The sequence below is a fragment of the Taurulus bubalis genome, assembly GCF_910589615.1.
Source record: "Taurulus bubalis genome assembly, chromosome: 8".
In the NCBI taxonomy this organism is placed as follows: domain Eukaryota; kingdom Metazoa; phylum Chordata; class Actinopteri; order Perciformes; family Cottidae; genus Taurulus; species Taurulus bubalis.
Window position 1 is genome coordinate 26,488,117 of NC_136596.1, and position 17,631 is coordinate 26,505,747.

General features: G+C 41.2%; 1 protein-coding gene across 1 annotated transcript; it reads left to right on the forward strand.

Annotated features, from left to right (window-relative positions):
- Window positions 1–7,156: 7,156 nt before the first annotated feature.
- Window positions 7,157–16,751, forward strand: LOC306740742 (golgin subfamily A member 7; the record flags this gene model as incomplete). Its single annotated transcript, XM_079222972.1, has 4 exons — window positions 7,157–7,264; window positions 10,517–10,669; window positions 14,621–14,722; window positions 16,710–16,751. The coding sequence occupies 4 exons, from the start codon at window positions 7,157–7,159 to the stop codon at window positions 16,749–16,751; spliced, it is 405 nt and encodes a 134-aa protein (XP_079079098.1).
- Between the last annotated feature and the right edge of the window lie 880 nt (window positions 16,752–17,631).

Here is a 17,631-nt window from a genome sequence, read left to right on the forward strand (position 1 = left end):
AAGATATTTTGCATGCAAATAGAAAGGGAACAAGTTGTAGTTCTTCTACAGGACTTACATGATTCATATCTGTGATTATTTTGATAAATACCGTGAAATCTGTATGCTATGCCCACTTATTTCTGCAGTCTATAAAATAAGCAGAGCTGCTATTCTAAGAAAGGTTAGAGATACCCACAACTCAAGGATTGTCTTTGCACACAGGAGAACAGTACATGCAAAGTGCATACATGGAGGCAGGTGTGCAGAGGTAAATGGCTTGGTAATAACGCTGGACTGAAACAAGACAGGATGTGGCAGTTACAGTCTGCGAGTCGGTCATGTTACCTGCTGCAGGGAACAGCTGGGCATTTTAACAGAAAGTGAGAGAGACAGTGTACGACCAAGACATTTGTGTTGCTCATCAAACATTTCATGCAAATGGAAAATACAGCTTATGATTACGGATGCGTTTTTCAAAGTCGAACCACTTATTTCTTCGAACTCTGCTTTGTTTAATAGGAGGCTATGTTGCCATAGACGACAACATTCATGTAAAACATCTGTGTGTATCTCACCAATCAGCACCACATGATTGTTTGGTCTCTTTCTTGAGACACTCTGCCAAGCATCTCATTTCCGCCTTCTCTCTTTAACTAATTGCAATAGTACTTCTGCTGTCACATCAGTTCTGTCCCGCAGCACATTGGTGTATACTGTAGACTTTAAATGTACTATTTTTATTGTTGTGATCAGACCAAAAACTCTGCAAATGTATTGAAATTCTTAAAGGTAATTCGAGCAATATGTCTGTATAGTTTATTTCCAATGCATTGGACGATTAGCTCAACAAAACGGCACAGTTTTGAACCTGCATACGTATAAATAAATGCATTTTAAACTACATGTAACACACAAACACATAACATGAAGCATATTGTTTGACAAATCAATAAATAAAAACCAAAATATTTTCTCACGGTCCACTTCCTTTTATTGGAGCTTTCAACCATATTTTTTTTAAATAATTCTTCCAAGTTTCCTGATAGAAATGATGCAACTTGGCACTAGTTACAAGGAAAAACAGCTCACTTTGAACCCAAGTCTTTCAGTCTGGTAAAGCTTTATTTTATGGCTTCCTGATTTACTAACAATTTCCATAGGAGATATATCCTGAAAGAACTCTGTTATTCAGCGCTAATTATTGGGGAATTGGTTTATCCTTGAAGTCACTTCCCTTTGTTCCCAAATTATTATTATTATTTATTAATATGTACAGTATATGTTATCATTACTACAAATATATGCATTGTTCCAGAAAAGATTTATTTTACAAACTTTCCAAATGATGTCCTGATACGTTTTACAGGAGAGAACGAGTAGAGAGACAGTTTACGTCTTTTAGTCAGCTGAGCATGCAAAGCATTGTCGACAGGTAAACATAGTTTGTTGTTTTTACAGAAGCCTGCCTGAAAACCATATAAGGAAAATATTTCCTGGACAATAGCCAATCTTGTCTGGGTAAAACAAAAAAGAGCCATAATTTGGTCACAATCTTGAATTGCTTTTGATAAATGTTCATATGGTTGAATGTATTTTACCAGTAAACCCTGACAACTATAAATCTTTGGAAAGAAGGTATTCGACAGTTCTTATGGTTCTGCAGGTAGGAGATGGTAGCTAACAGTTTCACGTCTTTGTTGTATAGTTTTCACCTCTTCACTATTGCCTTTCTTTTCAGGAAAACCTGCCAGAGAGGAAAAAAAAAAAGATTGAAATGACTTATTTCAGTGTGAAAGTTTGGGCCGCTGTTTTTGTGAAGGAAGGTTTTGGTCACTGGAACTGTGAAGGAATGGCCAGCTGCAAAGATGTCTGCTTGTTAAGTTGGACATTTGGGTACACAGGTCTTAAATGAGCAGCAGAGTTATGTGGGTTATAAGCACTCTCTATAAAACTGTCAGGATTTAACGGGATGATTAATGCCTCTCAGACTGCAGAATGAAATATGAGGTAATCCGACTCCCCAATCCCAGTCAAAACATGCCCAACATGAGGGCAACCCACATCCTGCTGCAGTGAATAAGGGACCTTTTGCTATTTTATGTCTCAATTTGCGCCACAAAATAAAGATTACATTTTTTTGCCAGAAATAACAAAGTGTAGAATATTACTTTTGGGTGCAAAGATTGCGTGCACATAACATGCCATGTGGACTCTGATTTAGATCATTTGTATATGTTCAAGGGCCAGTGAAACAGAACGGGGAACACTGGTACCTACAGGAAACGGTGACTTAACCGAGGGACTTAATAACACTAAAATGATAAAAGACACCCTAAACAGGATATTAAACAGCTAATAAACATTGAGAGGCATGTACGTTCCTCTTTAATTCCTGCAGGCATCTTGAGGAAATTGATTGTTTGAATTTACACGGTCTGTATAATGCATACGGCCGACCACAACTGATGCAAGTGAGTCATATGGAGGTGAGATAATAACGTCATGTCATTAGACTGGCACTTGTGGGTGGTCTGAGGGACTCCTGCTACACATAAATCATGTGTGACTGAGGCGCTCATGCATGAAATACAGTCAAATTATCAATTATTTTATTTATAAGAAGCTTTGAAGAATATCCCAGCTCTTTATACTACATTTGAAAAGCCCAAATTAAAAGATTAAATGATTAGTGCAGAGTTAATTTGCTGTTATCTATGGTGCTTAATGTGGTTGTCGATAAATGCAAATGACAAAATAATTATGTGGGCAGGTGCTGAGATTTCTGGCTTTCATTTAGCAGCTTGATTTGCATCAAGAAGTCCACACTCCTCTGCAGGCTGACGTTTCAGCTGCTCAGTAGTGGAGGCTGTGGGGGATAACAGGGCTAATAAGCAATAAATAAATACATGCACATTAATTAATACTATTATGTGTTGAGGAATAAATAATAATTAAATGCACAACACAAAGTATGTATTATTTATTAATTTGTTTAATACGTTGGTTGTACTTACCTCAATTTCAGCATTTATGATTAATATAGTTTTATTTATTATTAATTAATTACACTTATTTGATTATTTCTGCATTGAATTCATAGTTTTTTTTCTGAATTTAAACAATTCTATTTGTTCATGTTTAGTCCTTCCTGAGTGATGCATGATTAAAAAGCCATTTCATCAAAGCAGAATACTAATTATCTCTGGCAACATGTGCCAGGTGGATTCAAACAGCTTCTACAGGCTGCCAATAGAGGTCACTAAAAGGCGCAGATTCCTTGATGCCTCTTTATAATGAATGTAGGAAAACACCGAGGACACACGGCATGCTGGCAGCCGTCAGAAACCCTCGGCACTGTGTTGCTGCGTGGCTGTCGGTTCATGTTCAGCAGTTTGGAGCTTTGGGGCTAGAGGGTGTATTAAGGGATAGAAGGATTTCACATTGCAGCACAAGAAGCAACTTTCTGTCAAGGACATGCATTTGGCAACACTTGTAGATCCTTAGTTTGTAGCCAATTGAATATAAAGCACAGTAAAAGGAACCAGCTTGTATATGGAGGAACTCCTGCATGTGTGGATCTCAAGGCCTCACCGGGAGGTGGATCGCTTCAAAATGAGAAGACGGAATACGGAGGCCATACACATGCTAAGTGGTGGAAGAAGTATTGACATCCTTTACTTCAGTTCATGTTCAAATACCATAACAGAAAACTGTTCCTTAACAAGTAAATGTCCTGCGGGGGGCAAAATTTTTTTGCTTATTGTTACTTGAGTTGGATGTTTGAATTTTCATCTGTTGAAGAATGAAGGTTTGCTAAATCACAACCAGTTTAGAAAGCAACTATGCTGTTCTCAGTTTGTCACACTGCTACACATTCAAAGTAAGCAGCATGTTATTGGTGTTGCTGCTCAACAGGATGAATACCTTCTGTTGTTTTGACCTCTAACATTGTGTCTTATTTTATAAACTGATGTTTTGGGTAAATCTGGAAGTAGCTTACTAGTAATAGCTGTCAGATGAATGTAGTGGAGTAGAAAGTGCAGCATTTTCTAAAGTACTTAAGTATAAGTTCCTTTACCTGAGTGGTTCTGAAAGACATGCTTAATATTCCACCACGAGAGATAAATGGTGTCAAGAAGGGATTTGATCTTTGGATACTGTCTACAGTCTGGACATGGGGTGCTCTTTAAAATGATGGTGTAAAAATCCCCCTTCTTTCATCTTCAGTGTGAGGTAGTCTGTTTAATTTGCCTCTACCTTTGGCGGTAAATGCTCAATGTCTGAGTCAAGATGTGAGTGATTATGGTTAAACACAGGCGCTTCAGGCTAAGTCATCAAAACAAAAAAATACCACAAAAAAAACATTAAATTGTAATTGAGCAGATTTTCCTTCACAGACAGAGGTTAACCTCTACCCCTCATGTTCACACAATGATGTTTGGTGGCCAGCTTTTGCTCTTCCACTTTGTAGTATGAAAGTGAAAGTTTTTGTTTGTACATCGCCCTGGTGGAAAACACCTAGCAGTAAGTTAGTGCTAATCTCTCCCTTTTGTCCGCAGCGTCCCTACCTGTTCCCACTGCCACACTGCCATATATATATATATATATATATATATATATATATATATATATATATATATACATATATATATATATATATATATATATATATACTGTAAAAAAAGTGTCCCTCTAAAAGTGACATTTACTGAGCTGAATGATCCAGCTGCGGTTCTAGGAGGATGTATAGTGTTTCTATAAGAGAGCCACTTCAGACAGAGCGGCATGAGCAGCAGTAAAACTATTGTCGTGGGCTATTAACCAGCATGTGTTGTAAATGAATGGCCCAAATGGTGCTCATTAGTGGTCTCTCCCACACCAGCCACCACATAGGAGAGGGGCTTAAAAGGCCCAGCCCCATGCCAGCAGACAAACAACCCCAGCGCAGGAGCAATAGTTGCATTTTTACATTTATACAGATCCACTAATTACCCTCTGAAAGCCGGGATCAGGCCTGGTGATGCATGGGATGGCAGGCTGTGAAAAACGCATTCCTCACAGGCAAGGCACTCAGATCTCAAAACTGAACACCAACTCCTGACAGGCTGTGAAAATGTGTCTTGACTTTGCCAAAGTTGTGATAATGTTGCTCTAATTCCCTGAGAGGCATCAGTGAGGGTCGTGTTTCTGCTGCTCGCTGTCAAACTAATGACACAACACGGTGTTTTGATTCTATTTGTTTCTAGGCTCAGAGCCCTTTTCAAAGATGGATATTTACAACAATTTGAAAGTATCTAGTTGCACAACTGCAGCTGTCGGGGTCTGTGAGGGTCCGAGGCCAGGAACATCTGCCTCTCTTGAGTATTCAGGCCGAACGCTCAGTGTGTTCAGTGTGGTCCTCAGACTTTATTATCAAACAAAAAACGTCGTACCAAAGTTCATGTCTTATTTAAAGGAAAACCCCACTGTTTTACTGCGATACTTTGGCTAATGTAACAATAAAAAAAAGTATATAAAAACAATAAAACAAATATATATATATATAAAACCAGAAATATCACAATAATGAACATATTTATATTGTATCTACTTTATGGTGTTGGGCAGTGCATTGTATTGCATTATTTTATATACTAAATGTTTTATCTACAAGTAATTATAGCTTTAATGTATAATGTATAGCATTAATATAGTGGGGTTAAATGTTTAATACTAGTTGAATGGAGTAGAGTTAAAGTATAAAGTAGCGCACTCACATAATATACCTCATAATTGCGTTGGCACTTGAGTAAATGTATTGAGTTACTTTCTACCACTGGTTAAATTGTTTCTTTGGCTACAATCATTTGAAAACTCGTTTGTTTTAATTTTTTACACGGTCCTCTACAAACCGGAACCTTTGTCATTACGGCAATGTTCCTCCCGGAAAGGTTAGTTCGTAGGACATACTAATAGCTCCTAGCGGAAAGTAAACAGAACTCTTGTTCAACATGGCAGAGGTAAACTAACGGTGATAACACGTATTGTTTCGTACGTCATGGGCTGTGGACGTGTATTTTCCTGATGTCTCATTGTGTGTGTGTATATATATATATATATATATATATATATATGTTCCGGTGTGTGTCAGATTGAAGAACAGAAGGACAGGTGGTGACAGCCCGCTCGGTCCCTTGACGGGTTCACGTTATCATAATGTGAATTATGAGCGTTAGCAGTCGCGTCATTGTTATTGGTTTTATGAAAAGTCTTAAATGCGACATCGTGCAACCTGTTTTCTATCTGAACGAGGAGCGAAGCTGCTAACGGAAGTCGTTTCCGCTCTCGGCTGGATTGGAAAAGTCACGCCGAAGTAATTGGCAGCGTGCTAATTACACATCTGGCTACACAACCGGACCACAGGGAGCGGGAACGAGCAAGGCTGCTGGTGACGTCACCGTAGACACGTGGCCTCCTGGCAGCGTGAGGATAGTCCCTGAGTGGTGACAGTAGTAGTCCTTTGCATCCTCTAAACGCTGCAGTGTGTGGAGACCACGTGGTCTGCTGCAGAAAGGATGCGCCGATAAATCAATTAGTCTAATTGATGCCAGACAATGAATAGACACTCGTATAATCCTAGTTGTCGTTTAATTACAATCTTAAATGGAAAGTTGGCCTGGTAAAGATCAAACGTAATGACAGCCATGGTGAGGATAGTTCTGTTCGGCTCTGTGTCCCAGTAGCAGTTAAATGGATTCATTTTTTATTATTTACATCTGTGGTTATCCTGCTGTGACACAGCACATGTCTTCTGTGAAAAAGAGTATCTTACTAAGTGTTTTGTGTTTTCCCCCCTTTGTGGTACACATACCACCATATTTTTGTTTGATTAATAAAGTATTATTGACACAAATATGTGCAACCTGCAATATGTTATTCTTTTACATTTGCAAGCCAATAGACTGTTGGATGTTTTTAAAACAGATTTTCAGTTATGTTGCATTGTAACATAACTGAAAATCTGTTTTAAAAACATTGTTTTGGTGTACATACGTAAAAGTGATACTTTATAAAAGTCCCACAGCATATTCTTTTTTAGGCTCTCCATGATGGAGTTACCATAAGAGCTGTTGTATTTTATGATCATGTGTTCATTGTCATCCCCTTCCTTCCACAGACCCACAGTTTGCAGGACATGAGACAACAGGCAGCCGTCGCTGCCAAGATCTTCATCCAGAGGGATTATACCAATGGCACCGTGTGCCAGTTCCAAACCAAGTTCCCCTCTGAGCTGGAGTCCCGGGTAGGACGCACCTCCTCACTGCTCCTCACAATGACGTTCAGTCACAGTACCGCATTGATTTATGGTAACTGCATGTGTCCATTACATCCATACAACACTCACACTGGGGTTCAGACTGCTTTAAGGATAGGACTCTGCAATATGACCAACAAATACAATATCTACAATTTTAATATTTTTTTTGAAAATGATTTAACTATAGTTCTTCATGAAAGATAGTTAAGAAAGAATAATAAAAAGAGCTGTATGTTATCTTTTTTGTACATAGCACTGGTCCTACAGAAATTGACAGTTTTGTAGCACAGACCTCAACATTCTAGCACAAGTATTAAAGTATCTAGTCAGCTAACTGTGGTTTGTTGGCGTGGAGCGGACGACCATACAGTTTAAACAGTCAATTTCCATGACAATATATAGTATATGTATTTATTTAAATGGACCAGGCTCTGGAAATATTCTTCCAAAAGCCCGAAAAACACACTGCAGTGACAAAGCCTGCTCACTTTGTGGTTGTCATTAAAATAAATGAACACCATGTTTCCTTTAAGTCAGTATTTATCCAACTGGGGCGGTATTTATTACAGGTGGGGCGCAAGAGGAAATGCTGATTTTAAATTATTTACCGTACAGCGTTAATAGGTCACTCTTACGCGACTCATCGGTTCTTGGCATTTTGACAAAAGCCGATCATTATGAGATCTCCGTGAGGTCGTCTTTCTGCTGTCGCATCTCTCATCAGCATACAGATCTAATCTCAACATTGAGCATGAATTGAGAGCCGTATCAAATCTACAACCCTGTTTTAAAAAGATGTGTAGAGGAAAGCAGCTCACTGCGGCCACTAATACTGATGCAACCTGATGCTCACACATCTGCACTCATTCTGTTTTGTTTTGCAAAAAGTGGTTTACTGGAAAGTGATTGCAATGTTCTTATTTATAAAAGCACAGATGGAGTCACTAGTAGTACTGTGAGGTATTGCTTTGTAGTACTGTGAGGTATTCCTTTGTTGTACTGTGAGGTACCACTATGTAGTATGTCCGTCGTTATGCATATAGCATTGCTATAGTGGCACTCTGAACGCTGCGGCCGGCTCTAGGTTGGCTTCTGTAGGCCCGAGGTGACGGTTTACATCACCACTCCAGACCTCACCCTGGACTTAGGGTCCTGCTCTCTCTCTCCGGCTCCCGGCCCGGCTGTCCTCAGCCTGCGCCGATGTCACCGGCCCATCTTGAAACGCAGACCCCTGTCTGGTTTACCATGCTTTGTGGGTGTCACTATTTTAAGAACAATGATGCGGAGGAGGGAGAACAGGTCGCTGAGACTCAACAGCTACTAATGCCACATTAAAGAAGGAGCAAGCCAAAAAACTGTTCAGAGTTCGAAGGACAGAAGGCTTCAGTTTTTAAATGCATGCACCACATGAAAAGAGCAGCCTCAGAACACTTAAACCGCTCACTGGTGGTTTATTGGCACTTCCCTCTTGATTGGGTGGTCTCCAATGTTTTCCGGTAGGATTCAGTTCACACAGACACACTGAACTGCTGGACAAATGAAGAATGTTCCCCCTTTGGGAGAGTAAAAGCTCAAGTCTCCTATCAAAACGTCTTCCCACGTATATATTTTAATGTTTTACTGTAATCCTAGTTCAAGAAATATGCAGTATTATGCCAAGCTGTTCTGTGGCTGCAATTTTTCATTTATGTCTCTTTGTAAAATGTTTGCAGAACCTAATGTTGCAATATTCCCCCAATTCCTTTCAGCCAACATGTATTTTACCCGTGTTTGGTTTTGCCATGCAGTTCAGCTTGTGAGTTGCTGAGTTCTGCGCGCTGCAACATCATCATTCTTGCACATAATTATCAGAGGCTGTGGATTTTATTATTTTTGGTAGTTCGTTCCTGTTTTAATGCTTTTGGAAAATTGCACCAAAGAACTGGGAAAGCACTCAGTGTTCTTAATGTATTTGCCAGCTAGATTGCCAAATCATTCAAGAGAGTTTCGTTAATTTGGGACATTGTTCACGAACCCTCTGTTGAATATGTATTTCCTCGTTTCCCATCATATTCAGTGGCAGTTACAATTAAACCCTTGGGTAGGTAATATATGTTAGAAACATTGAACAAATTATCCTCTCGAAAAAGAAAACGATACGTGTTATCTGTGGCTGTCGCAGGACTCTTGACAAGGATTGGACGGACTAGCTAATTGCCGGCCGACCTGCGCAATCGAGCATTAGTGCAGTTACTTTCATTGCAAAAGAGTTGGCAACACTGGGTTTTTATGTTCAATCGTTTTTTTTATCTAGCTTGCTCTTGCTGGTTTCTCCAATGTTACCTTCCCAAGCTTTTTGATTTAAAACCCTCATCCTCACTTGAATTTGTCAGCACTGTTAAGCCTCGCACTCCCATCTACCATTTTGGGAACGCTAGACAAGATGGAAAGACCTTCAGACGGCGGAATGTAGTTTGAATCGAAGCCTTTGCATCGGAAAATTAAAAGGAAAACAAAGGCTCTCCATGGCAGCAATCAAACACGCCTTAGACCGCTGATGTTTTGGAGCTGGTCGTTGCATTCCTCAGTCACAAGGGAGCAGAACCTTGGAGGGCTTACAGGCTCAGGAGGCCCTCACAGGCTGCACTTCTGGCCAGGAGGCTCCTTCGTTCCCCCTCAGGATCATCACCAGATCCATCCTGGACACCAGCAGGGAACTAATGTCCACGACCCGGTCAAAACGTCCTCCGAGTCCAGCACTTCTTCACCCTCCATCAGTCTTCCCCCAGCAAGCTTTGATTTGAGGAATTTGTGAGGAACACTGATTTTGATTTATCAGCCAGTCATGGTTAGAGTGCGAAGCCGTCTGCAGTCTGCAGAACATCAGAGATGTGTTCTTATCGTAGTCAAGGGTTTGCCTTCACACACACTGTGTGTTCGGTTTTCAGCACGTTCGCCCTGTCAGTTATTAAGTGAAAACATTGACAAAGCATTTTGCCAAGGCATCCCAGTAATTTCAGGGGGTGTTTCCAGTACGGTGGCCCAGCAATCCCATGATGTATTACCAGCCCAAGAAAATACACCTCATTTATCTGGAAATGAAACGAATGGAGGAAAACAATCTGGTGCTAGGACAAGTTTCCCCCCGGATATCCCAACAGAGACGGAAAGCTCTCAAACACTTTCAGTCCAGATCTACTTTTGGCTCTGTGACTTGTCTAAAGGTTTTAAACCCGTTGATCCTTTTTTATGTTTCAGATCGAGAAGCAGCAGTTTGAGGAGACGGTGCGGACACTGAATAACCTGTACACCGAAGCGGAGAAGCTGGGGAGCCAGTCGTACATTGAAGGCTGTCTGGCCTGCCTCACAGCGTACATCATCTTCCTCTGTATGGAGACTCACTATGAGAAGGTGAGACACATTCCACCCGCGTGGCACTTCATGCCTTTGTCCCGCCTTTTCAACAAGAGTGGACGAAGAAAACGATGCGTAAAATGCAACAGCAAAAAAGCTTTACTGCTGCAGTACTACCGTGTGAAACTGGCTTTGGTGGTGCAGCGGTTACCTCCACCTGGGATTCTGGGTCTGGGCCTTTTCAGGGCCGGGGACAGGTGTTAACGGGCACCGCAGAATTTTACTTGACTGAAAAAGTCACAGTTTACAGAGTGGCAATTGACAGATTTCCAAAATAATTGCACTCTGGAGCCTCTTGATTCTAACAATGTGTATCAATCAAGTTATTGCTGTAGTGAGAGGCGTCTTCAAAGCTGCCTTACTGGAAAAGGCAGAGGGCCCCTCTCCCAACGTGAAACCCCATGAGTCAACCAAAAGCAAAATGCTTTTGTATGGCCCATACATAAAATAACTATATCAAGATTATACAAGCTAACAGATGGTAACACATTAATGAGTCATGTGGGCATTTCCAAAAAAAATTCTAGCCACTACATAATGAATAGACATTCCTGTGGTCTCTACAATTACAATATTATGAATCACTGTTGTACAAGACACATTGTGGTAGACGAAAAGTGTAAATGTTCTACACGTTGTTACATGAAACATTCCTCATTTAAATTACCTAAAGTCATGTCATTTAATGTGAAAATCCACTAAGCTTCACGGTGAAATAGCAGTCTTTCCAGATTACCACGTTTAAGTGGCGGATCACTTTTTCTACACCAACAAAATGACTGCTTTCTTTAAGGTGAGGAGCAACAGGAGAGGTATTATCAGCACCTCTGATTTATGTTCTGAGATTCTTGTTCTTTATTGGTCATATGGCTGTTCATTATGTATGTTTTTCGTTGTTGTCAACATTGGTTGGAAATTGTTCTATATCTGCCAGAAGGGTTACCTTAACAGTCGGGTTACAAGCCGCTACTACCTTCGGTCAGTTCAATTCAGTTTATTTTATATAGCCCAACATCACAAATACAAGTTTGCCTCGGAGGGCTTTACAATCTGTACACATGACATCCCTGTCCCGGGACCTCACATCGGATCAGGAACAACTCCCCCAATAAAGATAGTAAAAAGCCTTTCACAGGGAAAAAAAGGAAGAACCCTGAGGGAGAGCAACAGAGGAGGATCCCTCTCCCCGTATGGACAGAAGCAATAGAGGTCATGTGGCCAGAATGAACAACGTAGCGGAGTTACAGCACATTCAATGAATGTGACAGAAATTATTAATATAATGAGTAGTAGGCATGGTCCATGATCCAGATAGCCACGATCCATTAAGCAGAAGGAGGTAGAGAGGAGGGGCATCCCAGGGGCAGTGGGAGGAGAAAGCAGGGCCATGGCAGCTGGCAGGAACGGCTCCAGGCCAGTTGCATCAGCAGGGCCATGGTTGCATCAGCAGGGCCAGGCTCCAGGCAGCCACGAATCCATGGAAAAAGAAAGTAGAGTTAGTAATATGCATTGAAGAGACAATCATTTATCCAGAAGGAGCGAAAGAAGAGGTGAAGAGGAGAGGAGGAGCGAAAGAGGAAGAGAAGGAAAGGAGTGTCCCCATTAGCTCCCCGCTGTAGCCAGCTAGCACTCCTGCTAGCGCTCCGCTAGCTCCCCGACAACCACCGAAGGTAGCGGTACCAGCCCCGGCTCGACACCCGACTCGGCCAGAGGGGACGCGGGCAGTGGTAGCAGCAGCAGCGGGGAGCTAGCAGCAGCGGTAGCTAGCGCTGCTGCTAGCTTGCTACAGCGGGGACACCCACCAGAGGTAGAAGCGTCTTGTAACCCGACTTTTACGGTAGTTTCTTAAAGTTAGTGTGTAGGATTTAGTGGCATCTGGTGGTAAAAATGCAGATTGCATCCAATTGAACACCTTTCCTTTCCAAATGTGGAGGATAACTGCGGTGGCCTTCAGGCTGTCTCTACAACAGTGTTTGGTTTGTCCGTTCTGGACTGCTGTAGAAAGCTGGTGGTGCTACATGACCCACTTGGTGAACCCACTCCCTATGTCATACACTATTGGTTGTATAAACCATTCTTTGGTAAAAGAAACACAACAATTCTTATTTTAAGGTAATTTAAAACATAGTTATGAACATTATAATACAAATTATAATAATACATTTTATTTTTATCGCACTTTAACTTAAAATGTACTCAAAGGCACTTTACATGGTAAATACAGAAACAGAATTTCTGCTCATAGATCTCCCTAAATCCAGAGTAATTTAAGATTTAATGAAATAATGCATGGCCAACCACATCGAAAGACATGGTTGGCCATGCAACAAAATAAAGGTGATTGTTTAGAAAAAAACATGCAATAGTTTTTTTTATTACTGCAAATTGTACATGTTTTAATAACTCTATTTAACCTTACTAAATAAAACTAAGCAAACAGTATTTGTTGAACCTTTCCAATACAGTTTCACCAAAATAGTTTCAAGATTTCAGATCTTAGATCCCATACGGGTCCTAGATCTGAAATAAATAATAAAAGATTGCAAGTCCTGGCTAACTTAAAAACTGAATGGCTTCCTTTCAAACACTGCTACAAGCTCACTCCTTATCTATTACACTGCAGCCAAACGATGGGAGGATTCTCCCACTTGGCAACAGTGCAACACAACAGCCGTCGTAAGCTAAGCAAATGTTGCAAACCTTTTTCTCACAATTTGAAACACTGATCAATTAGTTACAACTTTTTGTGTATTTCAAATCTGATTTCTCAGTCTGAGAAGCACGATCCACAAAGTTTGCAATAGGAGACAGAGAGCGCGTCTGAAAACCACGAAAGAAAAACAGCCAAGATCCAACCAAACATATCTGTAGCTACCTAAAAGCATTAGATTTCAACATGTCAGAGGATTATTTTAGCACCCCATGTCTACCAGGGGTTCAGTTGGTAACAAAAATGATGATGGTAACGTTAGCTGTTAGCAAGCTAAAGTTAGCTATGTGTTAGCAAGCATCTATTATTAGCTGAGGCGCTTGCAAACATAATACTGCACAGGTTTCTATTAACCACATTCCACCTTCACACGAGTTGCCCACTGTCAAAATGCTTTAGCTTATTAACAGAATTAAAACCTCCACTTGTTCAGGATGGTATAGTTTCCCAGTCCTTCCTGCTGAGCGGCCTCTGCAGACAAAACACTATGCAGCTAAAACCAACATGAGTATTTGTCTTAAGCGGAAAGTAAGTTGATTCATTGATTAGTCGATCAGAAGAAAGTAGAAACTTCTGTTGTGTCTTGTGTAAATGCTAATGTGGGAGATTGAGATTCTTAAGGAAAACATGTTCTGTTATGATAATTAAGTTTTACATGTACACTAAAATCTGTTATTATACTGTTATTTGATACTGGTCATGGAAAGAGGATATTCTGTTTTGATATATTCTGCTTTAGCCTCATTACGAACGTAGCATTTCCAGTTAAGACGTGAGATATGTTGATATTAATCAGGTTTTAAGAGCATCTTTTGGTACAGTGCCTTGGGGTTATGAGTCTCAATCGGGATTTTAACCACAGTTTACATCGCACAGCCTGAGGTAGAGAAGCATTCCCAAAACATAAGCCCACATTTCTGGTCAGAAGGAGATAATACACACCTTCTTTGAAACATTATGAAAGACTTGGACATCAACAGGTTTTTGGATCCACGCAAAATGGCGCCAAGCCGGTTGGCTTGAAGAAATGAAGAGGGAGGCTGTCTTGCCACCAGCTGCATGTATATTAGTGGAATATTCATTACCATTAGCCATGTAAACAGCTTAGTAGGAATATTGCCCTTTTCGGGATACTTGTAATAACCAGAATACTTTGTGCTTGAAAATATAGTCACTTATTCCAGGTTTGCCATCCATAAGAAATATGTGTGAAAAGTGTGATTGCTGTGCCCTTTTAGGTTTTGAAGAAGATAGCGAAGTACATCCAGGAGCAGAATGACAAGATCTACGCCCCACAAGGCCTCCTGCTCACCGACCCCATCGAGAGAGGTCTGCGAGTCGTATCCTACCAACAAGTGTCACGGAGTCTGGAAATACTTTATTCTCTTCTCTCAGCTGGGATGTTTCCCTCAAACCTGAACTGTTCAGCCTTGTGTAACTGTTTAGAAAATAAATCTGCAAACAATGACCCCTCAGGCCCCGTTTAGACAGAGTGTTTTAGCAGCCTGTTGTGGCTTTATGGGATGGTTTTCAGTGACCGTTACGTTAATGAGCGCCTCGCCCCACGCGCTCTGTGTGCCCTGAATATCTCAAGTTGAGAAGAAAATCTGAGCAGAAAAGCGCCTGATGTCAGTGGTGTTTTTTTTCTCATTGTGAGAAAACAATTTGTGGTTTGTTACACGTTTGTGTTGGTGGTTGAATTTCAACTAAAAATACACATTTTTCTCTCTGATGGGGCCTGAATAGATTTAATTTTCAGGCATTTATCTGACTCCAACTCAGATTGCCAATCCTACAAACAAATTCGAAACAGAGTCAAAGGTCAAAGAAAGAATGTTTTTACAATAACAATAAATCGAATGATGCAAGAATGATCATGTCCGGCAAACGGGAATGATACATTGTATATTTGTGGTAAATTAAACGTGTTAATCATACCTTGAGATCAGGAAATGGGAATGTAATCACACCACTGCTTTGAGTTGAAGGAGATTTCACAATGACCTAATAGCTGAAGTGATTTACAGGCCTCCTGCCCCACCGCGTCCTTCCCTCTAACTGCTGGAGGAAAATGGAAAGCAGCAGTCCGAGCAATTTACAGGAAATCCAACGCTATGTAGGGATACCCTGTAAAAACAGCAGATAAAAGTTAGTATGTAATCCATAGCATCTGTGTAAAATCAGCGGGTGCACCAACATCCTGGCTGTACCAGCTAGTGTGTGTGTGTGTGTGTGTGTGTGTGTGTGTGGGGTGACTCAACATCTCAGATAATTGTAACTGGGCGGCAATGAGGGATTAGGGATAACAAAATATGACTGAAATTGTTCACAGCTGAGCTTTGTTCCTTCTCTCGCCCAGGATTCTGTAGCGTTGGCAGTCATCTGGATTATTTCTCAGACACTGTCGGGCTGCTGTGCTGACTTTGGCACGGGAGCAATGGGAGATTGACAGGAATGTCTCACCTGAACCGATGTGACTGCTTAATACTCCCATCTGAGAATGTGCGTGTCCTTTGAGTCTGAAGCTTGATTTCACTCGTGTGTGGCGCTGGCGCGAGCGTCCACAGATGGCACAAAAGTCAGAGGTTCACGACCAAGCACCTTCACGCTCGACACGCGGGTTTATGGCCCGCGCACCTCGGGCCGGAGTCACAAACACAAGCTTGAGGGGTTGAAGTCTTTTCCAAGCCCGCAGTAAGAGTGCAGGGCTTTGAAGCATGGTGGCAAAACATTGGGGATCTAACTTCCAGGTCCTTCACATGATGCCTTTGGGCCCAAAAATATTTTTCCCATTGGGTAACAAACGTCTGTACATTTGTTTTGTTTTTAAAGGTCAATCAACATCCCAGTATGAATACTTTTATAGCCCTAATTAAATCATTAGGTTCTAAAAATTGTAAATGGCACTTGTAGCCAATTCCAAAAATGAACCCACGGGCCGGGAGGCGGGGTTACAGGAACCGTTCGTGAGCTTAATCCAACAGTTTATTATTCTGAAACACTAATAGCCCTGGACATTTTTTGTTTTACTCTAAATATGCTTTTCATGGAGAAGCCTGACTTTAGCTTGAAGAGCATCATGCCAACAGTCTGGTCTAGCAACATGTAAGTCAGCTACGGCCACGAGAAACAACCACAGAAAGGCTAAAGGAAGATGCTGTTCCCACAAACACGTCTCAAATCTGTTAATGAAAACATGCTAAATAGCTACATTATCATTATAGATTGTATTTTCTTGCAACAATTTAAATTCCAGTTGGCTTTAATTGAATGTAAAATGTGTCTGACCTTGCTTTAAATGTTCTTCCTTGACTGAATCCTTTTAAGATTGAAGTTACCATCTTTGAAGAGAGAAGCCTGACGAGTTAAAAGCTGCCACGGTGATTCTGTTAATGAATATTTCATGTGTAACGAAGACTTCAACTTTCTTTCTCGTACAGGTTTGATGCTGGGCTGAGGATGCACGACTCAAACGCGCAAACATTTTACCGCGTAGAAATCCATTTTTTCCAATTACAAAACACATTTGCGTCTTTCTTTTTTGGGAAGTAGTCCAGAGAACAGCGCTCGAGTCAAAGAGCAGCAATAAAAGAAGGCTCACTCTTTGCATACCATTGCTTTCATGCAGAATGCCTCCTCTGCATTCAAAGCAAAATCCCACATCAAAGTTGAAAGCGTCTTCATCTGTGAGTAATCGTAGTTAACTGCTTTACAGTCAGGAGAGCTGTTTCATAAAGCATTTAAAGGATTTCTGCTTACTTTATGGCTTCATGTTGCATAGAACTGTGTCATTTGCTGCACTGAAGGCTATAAAATATGCACATGGAACACTGTTGGAGTGCTGCTGCCCAGAGAACCTGAACCAGCCAAACCCAGTAGCTGAACACAAAGAGTGATTCAGTGTTATTGGAGCACAACAGCACTCACCAGTCAGTCAGTAACAAACCGACTTCAGGCAAACCTGATTTGTTTCTCAAATCTTTCGAGAATGACTGTCCGCACTTATTTGCAAGGGATCAGATTGGTTGTGTCTGTAGTGGTAACGGCACAGGCGTGAGTAACTACTGATGATGCGGCTTTCTCACCAGGAAGCATTCGCCTTCGAAACAAACGTGGCGTCGCAGAGCGGCTGGTGGGCATTGTGAGGGTTGTTCTCCTCCGATGCCCTCCATAGCAGAATGGATCCTGCTCAGCACCTCCACACTTTGAAATCTTTTTTGAGCGACCAGAGCGTGCGGACTCGAGTCGC